This window comes from Anolis sagrei, chromosome 1 (assembly GCF_037176765.1).
Source record: "Anolis sagrei isolate rAnoSag1 chromosome 1, rAnoSag1.mat, whole genome shotgun sequence".
Classification (NCBI taxonomy): Eukaryota; Metazoa; Chordata; class Lepidosauria; order Squamata; family Dactyloidae; genus Anolis; species Anolis sagrei.
In genome coordinates, this window is record NC_090021.1 from 8,786,627 (window position 1) to 8,800,370 (window position 13,744).

Here is a 13,744-nt window from a genome sequence, read left to right on the forward strand (position 1 = left end):
ACCTATCAACAATATGCAGTCTGGTTTTAGCACAGCTGCTAAATTATCAGCAATTATAAGATCTACTAACTGAAAGGTTGCCAGTTCAAATTCCCGGGTTGGCATGAGCTCCCGACTGTCAGTCCAGCTCACTGTTTACCTAAGCAGTTTGAAAACAGCTTGAGCTGTAAGTAGAGAAATTATGTACCACTAAATAAGCTGGGGAGGTATTTCACGACACCATAAAGAAAAAGATCAGAAAATGCCTGGCAACCAAAGGGGAGGAAGAAGTCCTGATGGCTCTTCATCATAGATGATGGAGTGACCACACCCCCGTGGCTGGATTCGAGCACAACCTCCAAGACGGCAAAAAGCTGGACACTGACACAACATACCTCCTTTCTGTTCTGTCTGTCTCTCTCCTGTCTGTCCAAAATGGCATTGAATGTTTGCTGTGTATGTGTACTGTGATCCACCCTGAATCCCCTTGAGGAGATAGGCTGGTATATAAATAAAGTATTATTATTATTATTATTATTATTATTATTATTATTATCCTCAAGTTCTTAAATTGAAATTGTATGTTAGTCAGAACCAGTACATTTTTAAAGTGTAACTCCAGCCAAAGCTATCATTTTTAAAGTTTTGGTTAGCATAGGGAAGGGTTAACACACCTGTGGAATTTCTTTTGTTGTCTGTGTCCCTGTTCAGAATATTTCACCTCACTTTCTGTCCCTGTGAGAATTGGATTTTGAAAAAATTGGAAACAAGGATTGGTGAGAAAGCTTCAATGGAGGCACCTTTTTGGTGTGAAAATCATTTATAGTTTAATCTGTATGGTTTCAGCAGTACATGGATTAAAACATTAGAGATGGGTAGAATTGATAGAGTGCCACTTTTGGAGTTTCCTGTGCAAACCGGGAAAGGTCAGCAATGTGCTCTGTGCAGTGTGCTGAGATGTGAACAGACATGACCGGAAAATGTAGTGTACATATTTTGTAAATAAAGATGAAGTGCTGCTTTCGTTGAAAGCTGAATTGATGAGTCCGATGTTTTTCCAACTTTGTGCCTTCAAGAAGTTCCTTGCAAGGTCGAAGCAGCTGAGATAAGAACGGTGATTTATCTCAACTTTTCTGATATTTTCCCCATGAGAACTCCGTTAGGAGTGAATTTCCCTTCTGAGGGGTATCTTTCTCTCACTTCCTGTTGTCACATCCGTATTCATAACTGTGAGTTGTTTGTAAGTCATATGTTTGTAATTCAGGGACTGTATATGTATAGATAGATGAGGCAGAATAAAAGAATTCAAGATGGTTCCCATTGCATTAATGTTGGGTTTGCTTTTTTTAAACTTCCTTTGGAGCATTCAGCTTCCTGAGGAGAATGTTCAGCTGGGCATGTTTAGCCTGAAGAAGAAAAGGCTGAGAGGAGACATGATAGCCATGTATAAATATGTGAGAGGAAGCCACAGGGAGGAGGGAGCAAGCTTGTTTTCTGCTTCCTTGGAGACTAGGAACAATGGCTTCAAACTACAAGAGAGGCAATTCCATCTAAACATGACGAAGAACTTCCTGACTGTGAGAGCTGTTCAGCAGTGGAACTCTCTGCCCCAAATGTGGTGGAGGCTCCTTCTTTGGAAGCTTTTAAACAGGGGCTGGATGGCCATCTGTCAGGGGTGATTTGAATGCAATATTCCTGCTTCTTGGCAGGGGGTTGGACTGGATGGCCCATGAGGTCTCTTCCAACTCTTTGATTCTATGATTCTATGAGACTTCTTTGGTTGCAATGCTTTTCTGTTTTTGTGCTGGTATTTTTTTTCCAGCTCTTACCTGCGGATTATGCCAGTTGGCAGTAATTCAGTTGAAGTTGCACGCTCACTGGTCATGGTGGTGAATACACATGTGCACGTTGCATATTATTTGCATGCACAAATAGTCTAGTTTGAGAGGGTTTCCCCCTCTTCCTGTCTGATCTCTAATTTTGTTAATTATGGCTCTGCCACCTTTAAGGATTGCAGATGCCAGGAAGTAGAACATTAAATGAATGTTTGCCATTAATACAAATTATTGTGTTTTGACAGTTTGCTAATCAGCTAAAAGAAAATTATGCTGTTAAAATATGTATGATTGCCATTTTACCAACCCTGCAGCTTTTGCATAGATGGAGATCCTTTACCACAGACTAAGCAATTTCATCGCAGCTTTTTTTCCAAGTGGTAGTAAAGTTGAAGATCTAAAATAAGGAAGAATCAGCATTTTTAAACTTTGGATTATGCCTGAATTTGAAGAGATTCATATATTTGTGACAAGACTAGTTTTTTAAATGTACTCACTAGGTGACTGTGCTGGAACTGTATAAGTCCCATTTCCTTTTGTCAGGCTGCCTCACTCAGAGTTTTAGAGAAGTTACTTTTCTGTTTGTTTTATGAGGGTGGAATTTAAGAAAACATTTTCTGGTTTGTATCAGGAAGGGTTTTCTTAAATTCCACCCTCATAAAACTAACAGTTTTTAAGAAATGGTTTGTCTGCCCCTTTGCCTGGGGAAAGGGAGCCATTTCAGATTAGAGTTATTACCACCAAGGAATCTTGGAAGCAAGATGTGTCTGCAGTTGGTCCCAGTGAGATTCAGGCTTGGTTCAGCCATTTCAAGTCAATGTAGTGTCGAAGGCTTCCATGGCAGGAATCACTGGATTGTTGTGAGTTTTCCAGGCTGTAGGGCCATGTTCCAGAAGCATGCTCTCCTGATGTTTTGCCTGCATCTATAGCAGGCATCCTCAGAGGATGTGAGAATGCCTCTGAGGATGCCTGTCATAGATGCAAGGGAAACGTCAGGAGGGAATGTTTCTGCAACATGGCCATATAGCCTAGAAAACTGGTCAAGTGATCCCTAACCAAAAAAAAGGTTGGGAAGCTTTGATCTAGACCCTAGACTTCTACTGATGCAGCCTACAATCGCATTGGCCTTTTTAGCTGCTGCATAACACTGTTGAGTCATGTTCAGCTTGTGGTTCATCAAGACTTTCTAGAACTCTTTTACATGGACGGTTTTCAATTTAGGTTAGCCATCCTATACCTGGGCATTTCATTTTTTGTTACCTAAGTGTTCTACTATGGGTTTATTTTAGGAGAATAGGGTTGACTGGGAAGTCTTTAGGACCTCTTTCAACTTTAGGATTCTTACTTCTATGGTATCATCTGGGCAAAGGTTCAGGGTATGATATGAGGCAGCCAGAAGGGGGAAGCCCAGGGCAGCACAGGTTCTGTGATGCTTCAGGACCTTGGAGAGCAATCTTGTAGCTGCAATGCTAACACATTCCTCCTGTCCTTGCACGAAAGCCTTTCTGAAACTTCTATCCAACAAATGCAGATATGGGGATTTCAATAAAAAGGGGCCTCTGTATTTAGTTAATATACTTAAAAAACAAATTCAGTGAATGTAAATAGCAGGGGGAAGGATTAATGTTATGTTTCTGCTAACATTCCACTAAAATACAAGCTAGAAATTGCTATCTGTGATGTTATGCCTGCCCTGCCCATCCCTGTTTGGAGCTCAGACTGGGAGAAAACAAGTGCATTAAGTTTTGAAACCCCAATTTCTTCTTCATGGTGTCTGTGACACATATAAACTGGTTGCCTGAACCTGTGCAGTGCATCATTTTGAATGGCAGAAGAAATGAGCATGTTGGTGGATGCCCCTCCTACACTTGGCACATGCAACCTACTTGATTCCATTCAGTCCTAACAAGGCCTGGCAGCATTGATAGGCGGTGTTATTAGAACTTCTTTTGGACTTCTTGGTTCCTGAAATACTTACCTTTGACTTCCCTAATACTGTTTGCTGCCTTGTGGTATTTTGGGCTTGGTTTCTAGGCTTTGGATCAGGGACTTACTTCAAGGGTTGTAATTCTCATCTTGGTCCATCATAGGTCCACACATGTCCTTAGGGGCTTATGGCCTTCACGGCTCATTAAAATGCACACACTATGTGCTTTTATCAATTTGTAACTGCAATCTAACACTTATTTCTTTCAATAGGAAGGTTACTCATCAATGCCTTTATCACAACAATCCTTGTGCTTCTTTCAGGGATGGGCTGCTTCTGGGGAGTAGAGAGGAAATTTTGGACACAAAAAGGAGTCTACTCAACTCAAGTTGGTTATGCGGGCGGACTCACCCCGAATCCCACCTATGAAGAGGTTTGTTCAGGTAAGGCAGCCTCTTTTGTGGCTGGTACATCTGTTAGTGAAACTCTGATAATCTGGAAAGAAACAGGTAAGCACATGGCAAAGTGAAAACTATCTATACAAATGGGATCTGAACATACATGAAACAATTTTAAAGTGAATCTGTATTCACTGGTTCATCTAGGAAAGAGTATGTTCCATACCTGGGAAAACACATCCTTTAATCTCCTCCTTCTGGATTGCATTTTTTTCTCCCCTTCAAAAGAGAGTCATTTGTGTTTGAAAATATGATCGTCCATATATTAAGTTATAACGACTTACTTGAATCCTTTCAAAGAATCATAGAATCATCAAGTTGGAATAGACCTCATGGGCCACCCAGTCCAACCCCTTTCTGCCAAGAAGCAGGAAAATTGTATTCAAAGCACCCTGACAGATGGCCATCCAGCCTCTGTTTCAAAGCTTCTAAAGGAGGAGCCTCCACCACAGTCTGGGGCAGAGAGTTCCACTGCTGAACAGCTCTCCCAGTTAGGAAGTTCTTCCTCATGTTCAGGTGGATTCTCCAACAAATAGCTTAGTTGGCCAGAGTTTTGGTTCTTATAGAGCACTAACCAAAACCAGGAACAAACTATAGTTGGCACCCTACATTTTGCGGTATGGTTTTTGCGTATTTGATCTTTCTCAAGTTGGTAGCTTTTACCTTAACCAGCTTCCCTTCTTCTCTTCAATCTTTCTGCTTTCCCACCACTCTGTTGATGTCCCTCCAACAGCACCAGTCCCTCACTCCTTTCCCATCAAAGCCTGATCAAAAATTTAAAATCCTTCAATGTGATGTTGAAGGCTTTGTGTTGCTGTGAGATTTCAGGGCTGCATGGCTATGTTCCAAAAGCATCTCTCCTGGCATAAGCTGGCCCTAATTGTTTCCTGTCTGGAATTCCATTGTTTTTAAAGTGTTGTTCTTTATTTACTGTCCTGATTTTAGAGTTTTCTTAATATTGGTATTCAGATTTTTTTTCATTTTCATGGTTTCCTCCTTTCTGTAAATAAAGAGCAACACTCTAAAAACAGGGGAATTCCAGACAGGAAACAATCAGGGGCAGCTAACACCTCCCAACAAAGGATTCCCCCAGACAGGATGCAGTCAGGCTTTAAATCTGCATGGCTATTTGGTACTAATCATGGTGGCCAGTTGCAACATTTCATACTTGCCTCAAACAGACAAGAGTACTTTCTCCCACCCTGGATATTCCACAGATAGCTAGCTAGCTAGCTAGATACACACACATACACACAGTCCACATGCTTCACTTCTAAGAGAACCTCTGAAGATGCCCATTAGCCACAGATGCAGGCAAAACATCAGGAGAGAATGCTACTGGAACACTCCTGAAAGGTCAAGAGAGAATGCTACTGGAGGACTTGTGTTTTATGGTTTTTATTGTTTTATTGCTTTTATATGGTTTATATTATATGTAATGTTTTTTAACTGTATTTATGTTGTTTGGGGGTATTTATGTTGTTTGGGGGCATTGACTGCCGACTGTAAACTGCCTCAAGTCGCCTCTGGGTTGAGAGGGGAGGTATATAAATATGGCAAATAAATAAATAAGCAAACATGGCTATACAGCCTGAAAAACTCACAGCCACTGAGTGTTTCTGCCCATGAAAGTCTTCGACAATACAAACATAACAACTCTAATGATAGTAATAATAATAATAAGACATGGAGAAGAAGGGGATGGGCAAAGAAGCCCTTTAAATTCTGATGCATGAGAGAAAGGGAGTGACTTGCCAAGCTGAAAGGGGTCTGTAGAGTATTTTTTTGGGGGGGGGGGGGGATTGAGGAGGGAGAGCACTAGATTTATTTGTGGCACATTTCAATGACTTTAAGGAGCCGTTGGGCTGCTCAGATTTCTGAAGCCGATAAGTACCCTGATAGGGAATTATTTTTACATCACAGTAAATCGTTGTACAGATGCAAATGTGAAAAAGGCATTTGCAATGAATATGTGTTTTGAGCTATTTCCAGTGTGTTGGGCTAAATACACAAATACATGGTTTTTGGCAGTCATTATGTGAAACCTGTGATGTTCATTCAGTATGAAATATCTCTTCATAGTTTGCTTACAGATGTTCGGAACAATCCCTTGTTTATGGACGTATTCATAAGCAATTTGAAATCTCAAGTGGAACTGAAATCTGATGGAGAGAAAAACGACTTGGTGGTTCATCAGCTGTTCCCTTGCAATTACCACCCCTCCCCTCCCACACGCCACACAGTGTTCTTGAAACCAGAACGCTGTTACATTATACTTCTAATTCAGAGTTGAATATATAACCATGTAATTATCTTGAATGTAGGGTACCTTTTTTAAAAAAGTACTGCATATACTTGTGTATAAGTTGAGGGCAGGTTTGGGGGCCAAAATTGTGGCTTTTGATGTAGCCCGTGGGTAATTTTTACAAAAATTTCATGAGTTATACATGAGCATATAGAGTAGCTATGGGAAGGAGCATGATCCTTCCCATAGCTATTCTATATGGTAGGAAGCCATTATTCTATTGTGTCCTAGTCTCCAGGGAAGCAGAAAACAAGCTTGCTCCCTCCTCCCTGTGACTTCCTCTCAAAAACATATACATGGCTATCATGTCTCCTCTCCACCTTCTCTTCTTCAGGCTTGTTCTCCAGACCCTTGATCATTTTAGTCGTCCTCCTCTTGACACATTCTAGCTTGTCAATATCTCTCTTCAATTGTGGTGCCCAGAACTGGACACAATATTCCTGCCCTGATTAGACCACACCTGGAATATTGTGTCCAATTCTGGGCACCACAATTAAAGAGAAATATTGACAAGCTGGAATGAGCCCAGAAGAGGGTGACTAAAATAATCAAGGGTCTGAAGAACAAGCCCTATGAGGAGTGGCTTAAAGACTGGCAAGTTTAGTCTGCAGGAGAGAAGGCTGAGAGGAGACATGATGAGAGCCATGTATAAATATGTGAGAGGAAGTCATAAGGACGAGGGAGCAAGCTTGTTTTCTGCTGTCCCGGAGACTAGGACATGGAACAGTGGCTTCAAACAACAAGAAAGGAGATTCCATCTGAACATGAGGAAAAATTTCTGACTGTGAGAGCTGTTCAGCAGTGGAACTCTCTGTCCTGGAGTGTAGTGGAGGCTCCTTCTTTGGAGGCTTTTAAATAGAGGCTGGATGGCCATCTGTCGGGAGTGTTTTGAATGCAATTTTCCTGCTTCTTGGCAGAATAGGGTTGGACTGGATGGCCCATGAAGTCTCTTCCAACTCTATGATTTTATGATCTTTAAACAATACTTAGCATCTAGTTGTGTTACCCCAAATGTCCTTTTGGATGACTTTTTAATTGTGCCAGAAGCAAATTGAGTGTACAATGTATTTAAAAACACAAACAAAGCTTAAAAACTTGGCATTATACTAAATATCCTTTGACCAGAAGCAGGCCACTTGGAGTGCCTCTGGTGTTGCCGTAAGAAGCTCCTCCATTGAGCATGTGGCAGAACTCAGACTGCATTGTAGTAAGTGGTCTGTGGTCTGATCTTCTCCACACTTGCATGTCATGGACTCCACTTTGTGGCCCCATTTCTTAAGGTTGGCTCTGAATCTCTTGGTGCCAGAGCGCAGTCTGTTCAGCGCCTTCCAGGTTGCCCAGTCTTCTGTGTGCCCAGGAGGGAGTCTCTCATTTGGTATCAGCCATGGCTTGAGGTTCCAGGTGTTGGCCTGCCACTTTTAGATTCTTGCTTGCTGAGGGTTTCCTGCGAGTATCTCTGTAGATCTTAGGAAACTATTTCTTGATTTAAGGCGTTGGTGTGCTGGCTGATATGCGGGATGGACCGGAGATGTCGCTGCCTTGGTCCTTTCATTATTGGCTGCTACTTCCTGGTGGATGTCAGATGGTGTGATACCAGCCGAACAGTGTAATTTCTCCAGTGGTGTAGGGCACAGACACCCCGTGATAATGCAGCATGTCTCATTAAGAGCCACATCCACTGTTTTAATGTGGTGAGATGTGTTCCACACTGGGCATGTGTACTCAGCAGCAGAGTAGCAAAGCCCAATGGCAGATGTCTAGTTGTGATCTCCAGGTTGTGTCATTTGGGTGACCTATTATTTAACTGAATCATCTCTATGCTTTCTCTCAACAGCTGTCATTTTACTTTTTTAATATGTGTGAGTGTTAGCACTTCAAATGTGTATATAGCCCACATTTAGCTTTGTTGCCATGAGACCTACGGTGTTGTTTGGTGACTTATGCTGGGCACATGATTAATGTTGTCCTTTTCTGATGGATAGGACTCCTTTAAACATTTTGCACTCTTTGAGGAATGATTCCAAACTGCTGCATTCTTTGCATTCCATATTATTCTACTGATTGTGTGGCAGTTTGTTCATTGGGTTGCTCTGAGTTTTCCGGGCTACATGGCCATGTTCCGGAAGCATTCTCTCCTGACATTTCACCTACATTTATGGCAGGAATCCTCAGAGGTTTTGATGTCTGTTGGAAACTAGGCATGTGAGGTTTAGATATCTGTGGAATGTCCAGTGTGAAAGAAAGAACTCTTGTCCATTTGAGGCAAGAGTGAACGTTGCAAACTGGCCAGCTTGTTTAGCACTGAATAGCATTACAGCTTTAAAGCCTGTCTGGTTGCTGCCTGGGGGAATCCTTTGTTGGGAGGTGTTAGCCCTGATTGTATCCTGCCTGGAATTCCCCTGTTTTCTGCTTTCCTGATTCTAGAGATTTTTTTTAAAAAAATACTGAAAAATTTTGTTCATTTTCATGGTTTTCTCCTTTCTGTTGAGATTGTTCACATGCTTGAGGATTTCAATGGCTTCTCGCAATCTCTGAGGATACCTGCCATAGATGTGGGTGAAATGTTGGGAGATAATGCTTCTGGAACAGGGCCATACATCCCAGAAAACTCACAGCAACCCAGTGATTCCAGCCATGAAAGCCTTTGACAACAGTTGATTCATTGTTTGTTATTTTATCATAACGCTTTAAACCTTTCCTGTTCCAACTACTACACAGATAACTATAAAATCCCCAAATTGGTCAAAATGTGGGGAATATGCTATAAAAGCAAACACCAACGATGTGACCCAAGATTAGTGGGTTTGCTGAAGCCATTCTGGTAACAAAAAACTAAATCACACACCCCATGATCCCTGCCTCAATTATTTACTTCGTTTGATTGATATTCCTCTTTTCTTCCAACATGGGACCCAAAGCAGTGTGATAAGTAAAGGTCAGATAATTATCTAAAATGCTTGCTTAAATGCATAGGCTTCATGGAAAACAAGCTGGCCGACAATAATTATGTTTTTCAAGTTGGATGTGTCATAATTTCTCACCAAATCCTTTAATGCTTTCTATAAATTGAATGCACTATTAAGATTCATGAAGTCAATTAATGTTATGGCACTATTAGAGACTCTTGTGCTAGAGTGGGAAAAACTCATCACATTTCAATCCATTCTGTTTGAGATAGAATGGGTTCCAGTTCCCTGATCTACCTTTCTACCATCCAGATATATTTCCATTTTATATATATTAAGTTTCAACTTGTTTGCTCCGTGACAATAGTAGATAACACTACAGCACATAAACATCTTTCTTGGATTACGATGGAGAAGACAAATAGAATAGGGTGCCACCAAATGGAGCATATTTGTGGCATCAAGCTCCAAAACCTAAGACATCTTCCTCCAGAGATTTCATTTAGAGATCAAATACCACGGCAGACAGTACCAAGTTCAGCATTTTTCCAAATGAAGCACAGAGTGTTTGAGGACCAGGACATCCATAGGGAGACCAAGGTGCTTGTTTATAAAGCTATTGTCCTCCCAACCCTGCTATATGCCTGTGAAACGTGGACTATCTACAGACATCATACTCAACTCCTGGAATGATTCCATCAGCGTTGCCTCCAAAAGGTCCTGGAAATCTCCTTGGAAGACAAGCGGACAAATTTCAGCGTGCTGTAAAAAGCAAAGACCACCAGAATTGAAGCAAGGGTACTCCACCATCAACTTCGCTGGTCCGGCCACATTGTCCGGATGCCCGATCACCATCTCCCAAAGCAGTCACTCTACTCTGAACTCAAGAACGGAAAACAGAGTGTTGGTGGACAGGAAAAGAGATTTAAAGAATATGTTTGTTGTTCATTCATTCAGTTGTTTCTGACTCTTCGTGACTTCATGGACCAGTCCACGTCAGAGCTCCCTGTCGACCGTCACCACCCCCAGCTCCTTCAAGGTCAATCCGGTCACTTCAAGGATCCCATTCATCCATCTTGCCCTTGGTTGACCCCTCCTCCTTTTTCCTTCCATTTTCCCCAGCATCATTGTCTTCTCTAAGCTTTCCTTTCTTCTCATGATGGGGCTAAAGTAATTCATCTTGGCCTCTACTATTCTTCCCTCCAATGAGCAGTCAGGCTTTATTTCATGAAGTATGGACTGGTTGGATCTTCTCACTGTCCAAGGCACTCTCAGAACTTTCCTCCAGCACCACGGTTCAAAAGCATCTAAAGAATATACATTTAGTGAATATACAAGAGACCCATGGCACCCCCCCCCCCCTTCCCCTTTCCCAAAGGAAATATCTGGAATGTTCCCATGTTAATGATCCCTTCCTGAGTCGACTGAAGAAAAATGAGTACTGCTGTTCTGTCACTGCTGGGCCTGTAATTAATTGACTTTAAAGACAGGATGTGTAACCTTTGCCCAGCGGGAAGCCAGGGGCCTAAGGAGAAGTTCTCAGAGGTTTCCACTACAAATAGTCTTCAGATGGCTTGAGAAGTGCAACGAAGTCTTTTATCAATGAACAATCAAACAGGAACTTCTCTTATCTTCAGTAATGTTAAGCAAATGATTCCAAACTTTTAGGGAACTGGTGAATTCCTAATCTTGCCCACGAAGGACAGGCAATTTACTTCAATAGCTTTTTCTTTAAAGGAAAGTCCCCCTTTTTAACTTCTCCCAGGCTGACTGAAAACCAACCCTCACTGATACGTGCTCCGCTACCAGGCCGAACTGCTTCTCGAACACCGAGTGGACCTACCAGCAAGGCAGTGGATGTTCTCCAGTTGGAGTTATTTAGTCTTTAAGGCTGTTTTCCTGGAAATTCTTAAAGCTATGGGAATGCTTCCCTGGAGTTCTTAAAGGTTGAAGCTTTTGTATAGGGGAAGTAAACGCATCCTATACATAAGTTAACCTGGCTGAGACTAACTGACAAAATGGCTCACTTCCCTTCCCAATTACCCTGAGCAAGGGACAGGACCAAAACTTAACAATGATGAAAAGGTGGCCTGCCCTATGACTGCAGCCAAAAGAAGCCACCTCTCTGCAGAGTCTCTGAAACTTAGGACTACAAACAAACATTCAATGCAAAGCAAACAAAATGGGAGCTCCTGGTACAGCTGTACCAGAACAACTGCAGATATTATTGTCTCTTTCCTCATTTCCTCCATTCATGGAACCTTTTTCATTGGGATTTTATAATTTCAGATGGAGCAATATCTTGGAGAAGAAAGGCACAGTTACCCCGGAAATATTGCTGAGATATTACTACAGATCTGTCTAGCTGTATACAAAGCTTTAGTCCCGAAATTAAATTGCAAACATTATCCTCCATTTTCTTTATTTTGTAAGGCTACCTGAAGGGTTTTGAGAAGAAACCGAAGGAGATCACAAGATTAAAGTCTTCAAAGTGTAATGAGAGCGGCTCAGAATGTTTTCTTTTCTTGTTCCGGCCATTGTATGGAGAATGGATTCTTGTTGAGCTTTCTCTCTCTCTTTTTTTTTCAAGGTTCTCTGATAAGAACAGGGTGTCAGAGATAAAATGACTAGTTTACAGATTCTGTTCATTCTGTCAGTGTACTGTGCAATCTTGATTGTTCCAGAACTTAGTCTCTTGCATGAGGACCTAAAAGAAGCACTCTTTATTTTCTCCATTATTATGCCACTTCTTACCTTTTTGAATTCCTCTTTCTTGCAATGCAGCTTGCGAACGGGTCTTCCTTCATATTGTCGAAGGCTTTCATGGCCTGAATCACTGGGTTGTTGTGAGTTTCCCAGGTTGTATGACCATGATCCAGAAGCATGATCTCCTGTCGTTTCACCTGCATCCATGGCAGGTATCCTCAGAGGTTGTGAGGTCTGTTGGAAACTAGGAAAATGGGGTTTATATATGTCTAGGGTGGGAGAAAAAACTCTTGTCTATTTGTGGTAGGTGTGAATGTTTCGATTGGCCACCTTGATCAGCATTTAATGACCAATGCTTGGTCTCTTACTGCCTGGGGGAATCCTTTGTTTAGAGGTAATTAGCTGGCCCTTATGGTTTCTTGTCTGGAATTCCCTTTTTTTTGAGTGTTGTTCTTTATTTACTTTTATGATTTTAGAGTTTTTTAAAAAACTGGTAGCCAAATTTTGTTCATTTTCATGGTTTCTTCCTTTCTGTTGAAATTGTCCACTTGCTTGTGGATTTCAATGGCTTCTCTGTGTAGTCTGACATGCTAGTTGTTAGACTGGTCCAGCCAGGCCATTAAATGATCATCATGGTGGCTATTTGAAACATTCACACCTAGCTCCAACAGACAAGAGTTCTTTCTCCCACCCTGAACATTCCACAGATATATAAACCCCATTTCCCTAGTTTCCAACAGATCTCATAACCTCTGAGGATGCCTGCCACAGATGTGGGCAAAATGTCAGGAGATAATGCCTCAGGAACATGGCCATACAGACTGGAAAACCCACAACAAACTGGGGCTCCCTTGCCTCAAGAGCAGGTAAAGAATGAAGGATGCAACCACCTTCCCTTTGCCAATGTTGGATCCTTCCTTCCTTGGTTGTGCTTGAGGAGGCTGCTGCTGCCAGAGTCCCATTTGCAATCTCCTCCTTGCAACTCAGCTCACCATCATCTGAGCCTGCAACAACTTCAAGCCCAGGCAAGAAAGGAAGGATCCAACACTGCCATTCTTTCTTTGCTTGATATTGGACCCTTCTTTCCTAGCAGACCCAGGTGTCAGGGTTGCAGAGATATGCTTGTTAAAGCTTCCTATAGAAGTACTTTCTCAGACTAAGGAGTGTTGGTTTCTGCTGAAGGCTCTTTTGCTAGGCCGGGCAGACTGCTGGGAGCATTCGGCTTCTCCCTTCTCTGGTGGCCATTCGAGCAATTCCTCATTCTTCCTATCTAAACTGGCCGTGACAAAGACTAGAACTGACCTTCCTTCTGAGCAGCACATATACTCAAACAGGGTTGGGATGCACAGGTTTCCCCCCCCCCCCCCCACAATAGGATAGATCAGATGTGTGCAGCATAACGAAAGGCTTCTATTTTTGCCTTGATTTTTAGGGAGGTCATTGTGAATGACAGAGGTACTCCTGGTCAGTCAAAAGGCCAAACTGGGTATAGGGTTACAGCCTGTGCTAGATGGGGTTACACTCCCCTTGAAGTCTCAGGTTCGTAGCTTGGGAGTGATTCTGGACTCATCACTGAGCCTGGAACCCCAGGTTTTGGCGGTGGACAGGGGAACATTTGAACAATGAAA

At 42.1% G+C, this 13,744-nt stretch overlaps 1 protein-coding gene across 2 annotated transcripts in view; it reads left to right on the forward strand.

Annotated features, from left to right (window-relative positions):
* Positions 1-13,744, forward strand: part of MSRA (methionine sulfoxide reductase A) — a 240,116-nt gene that overhangs the window by 108,994 nt on the left and 117,378 nt on the right. For both annotated transcript variants that reach the window (XM_060754659.2, XM_060754660.2), the window contains exon 3: positions 4,065-4,184. In XM_060754659.2, the coding sequence (XP_060610642.2) occupies positions 4,065-4,184 (120 nt within the window). The remainder of the gene's footprint in view (positions 1-4,064; positions 4,185-13,744) is intronic.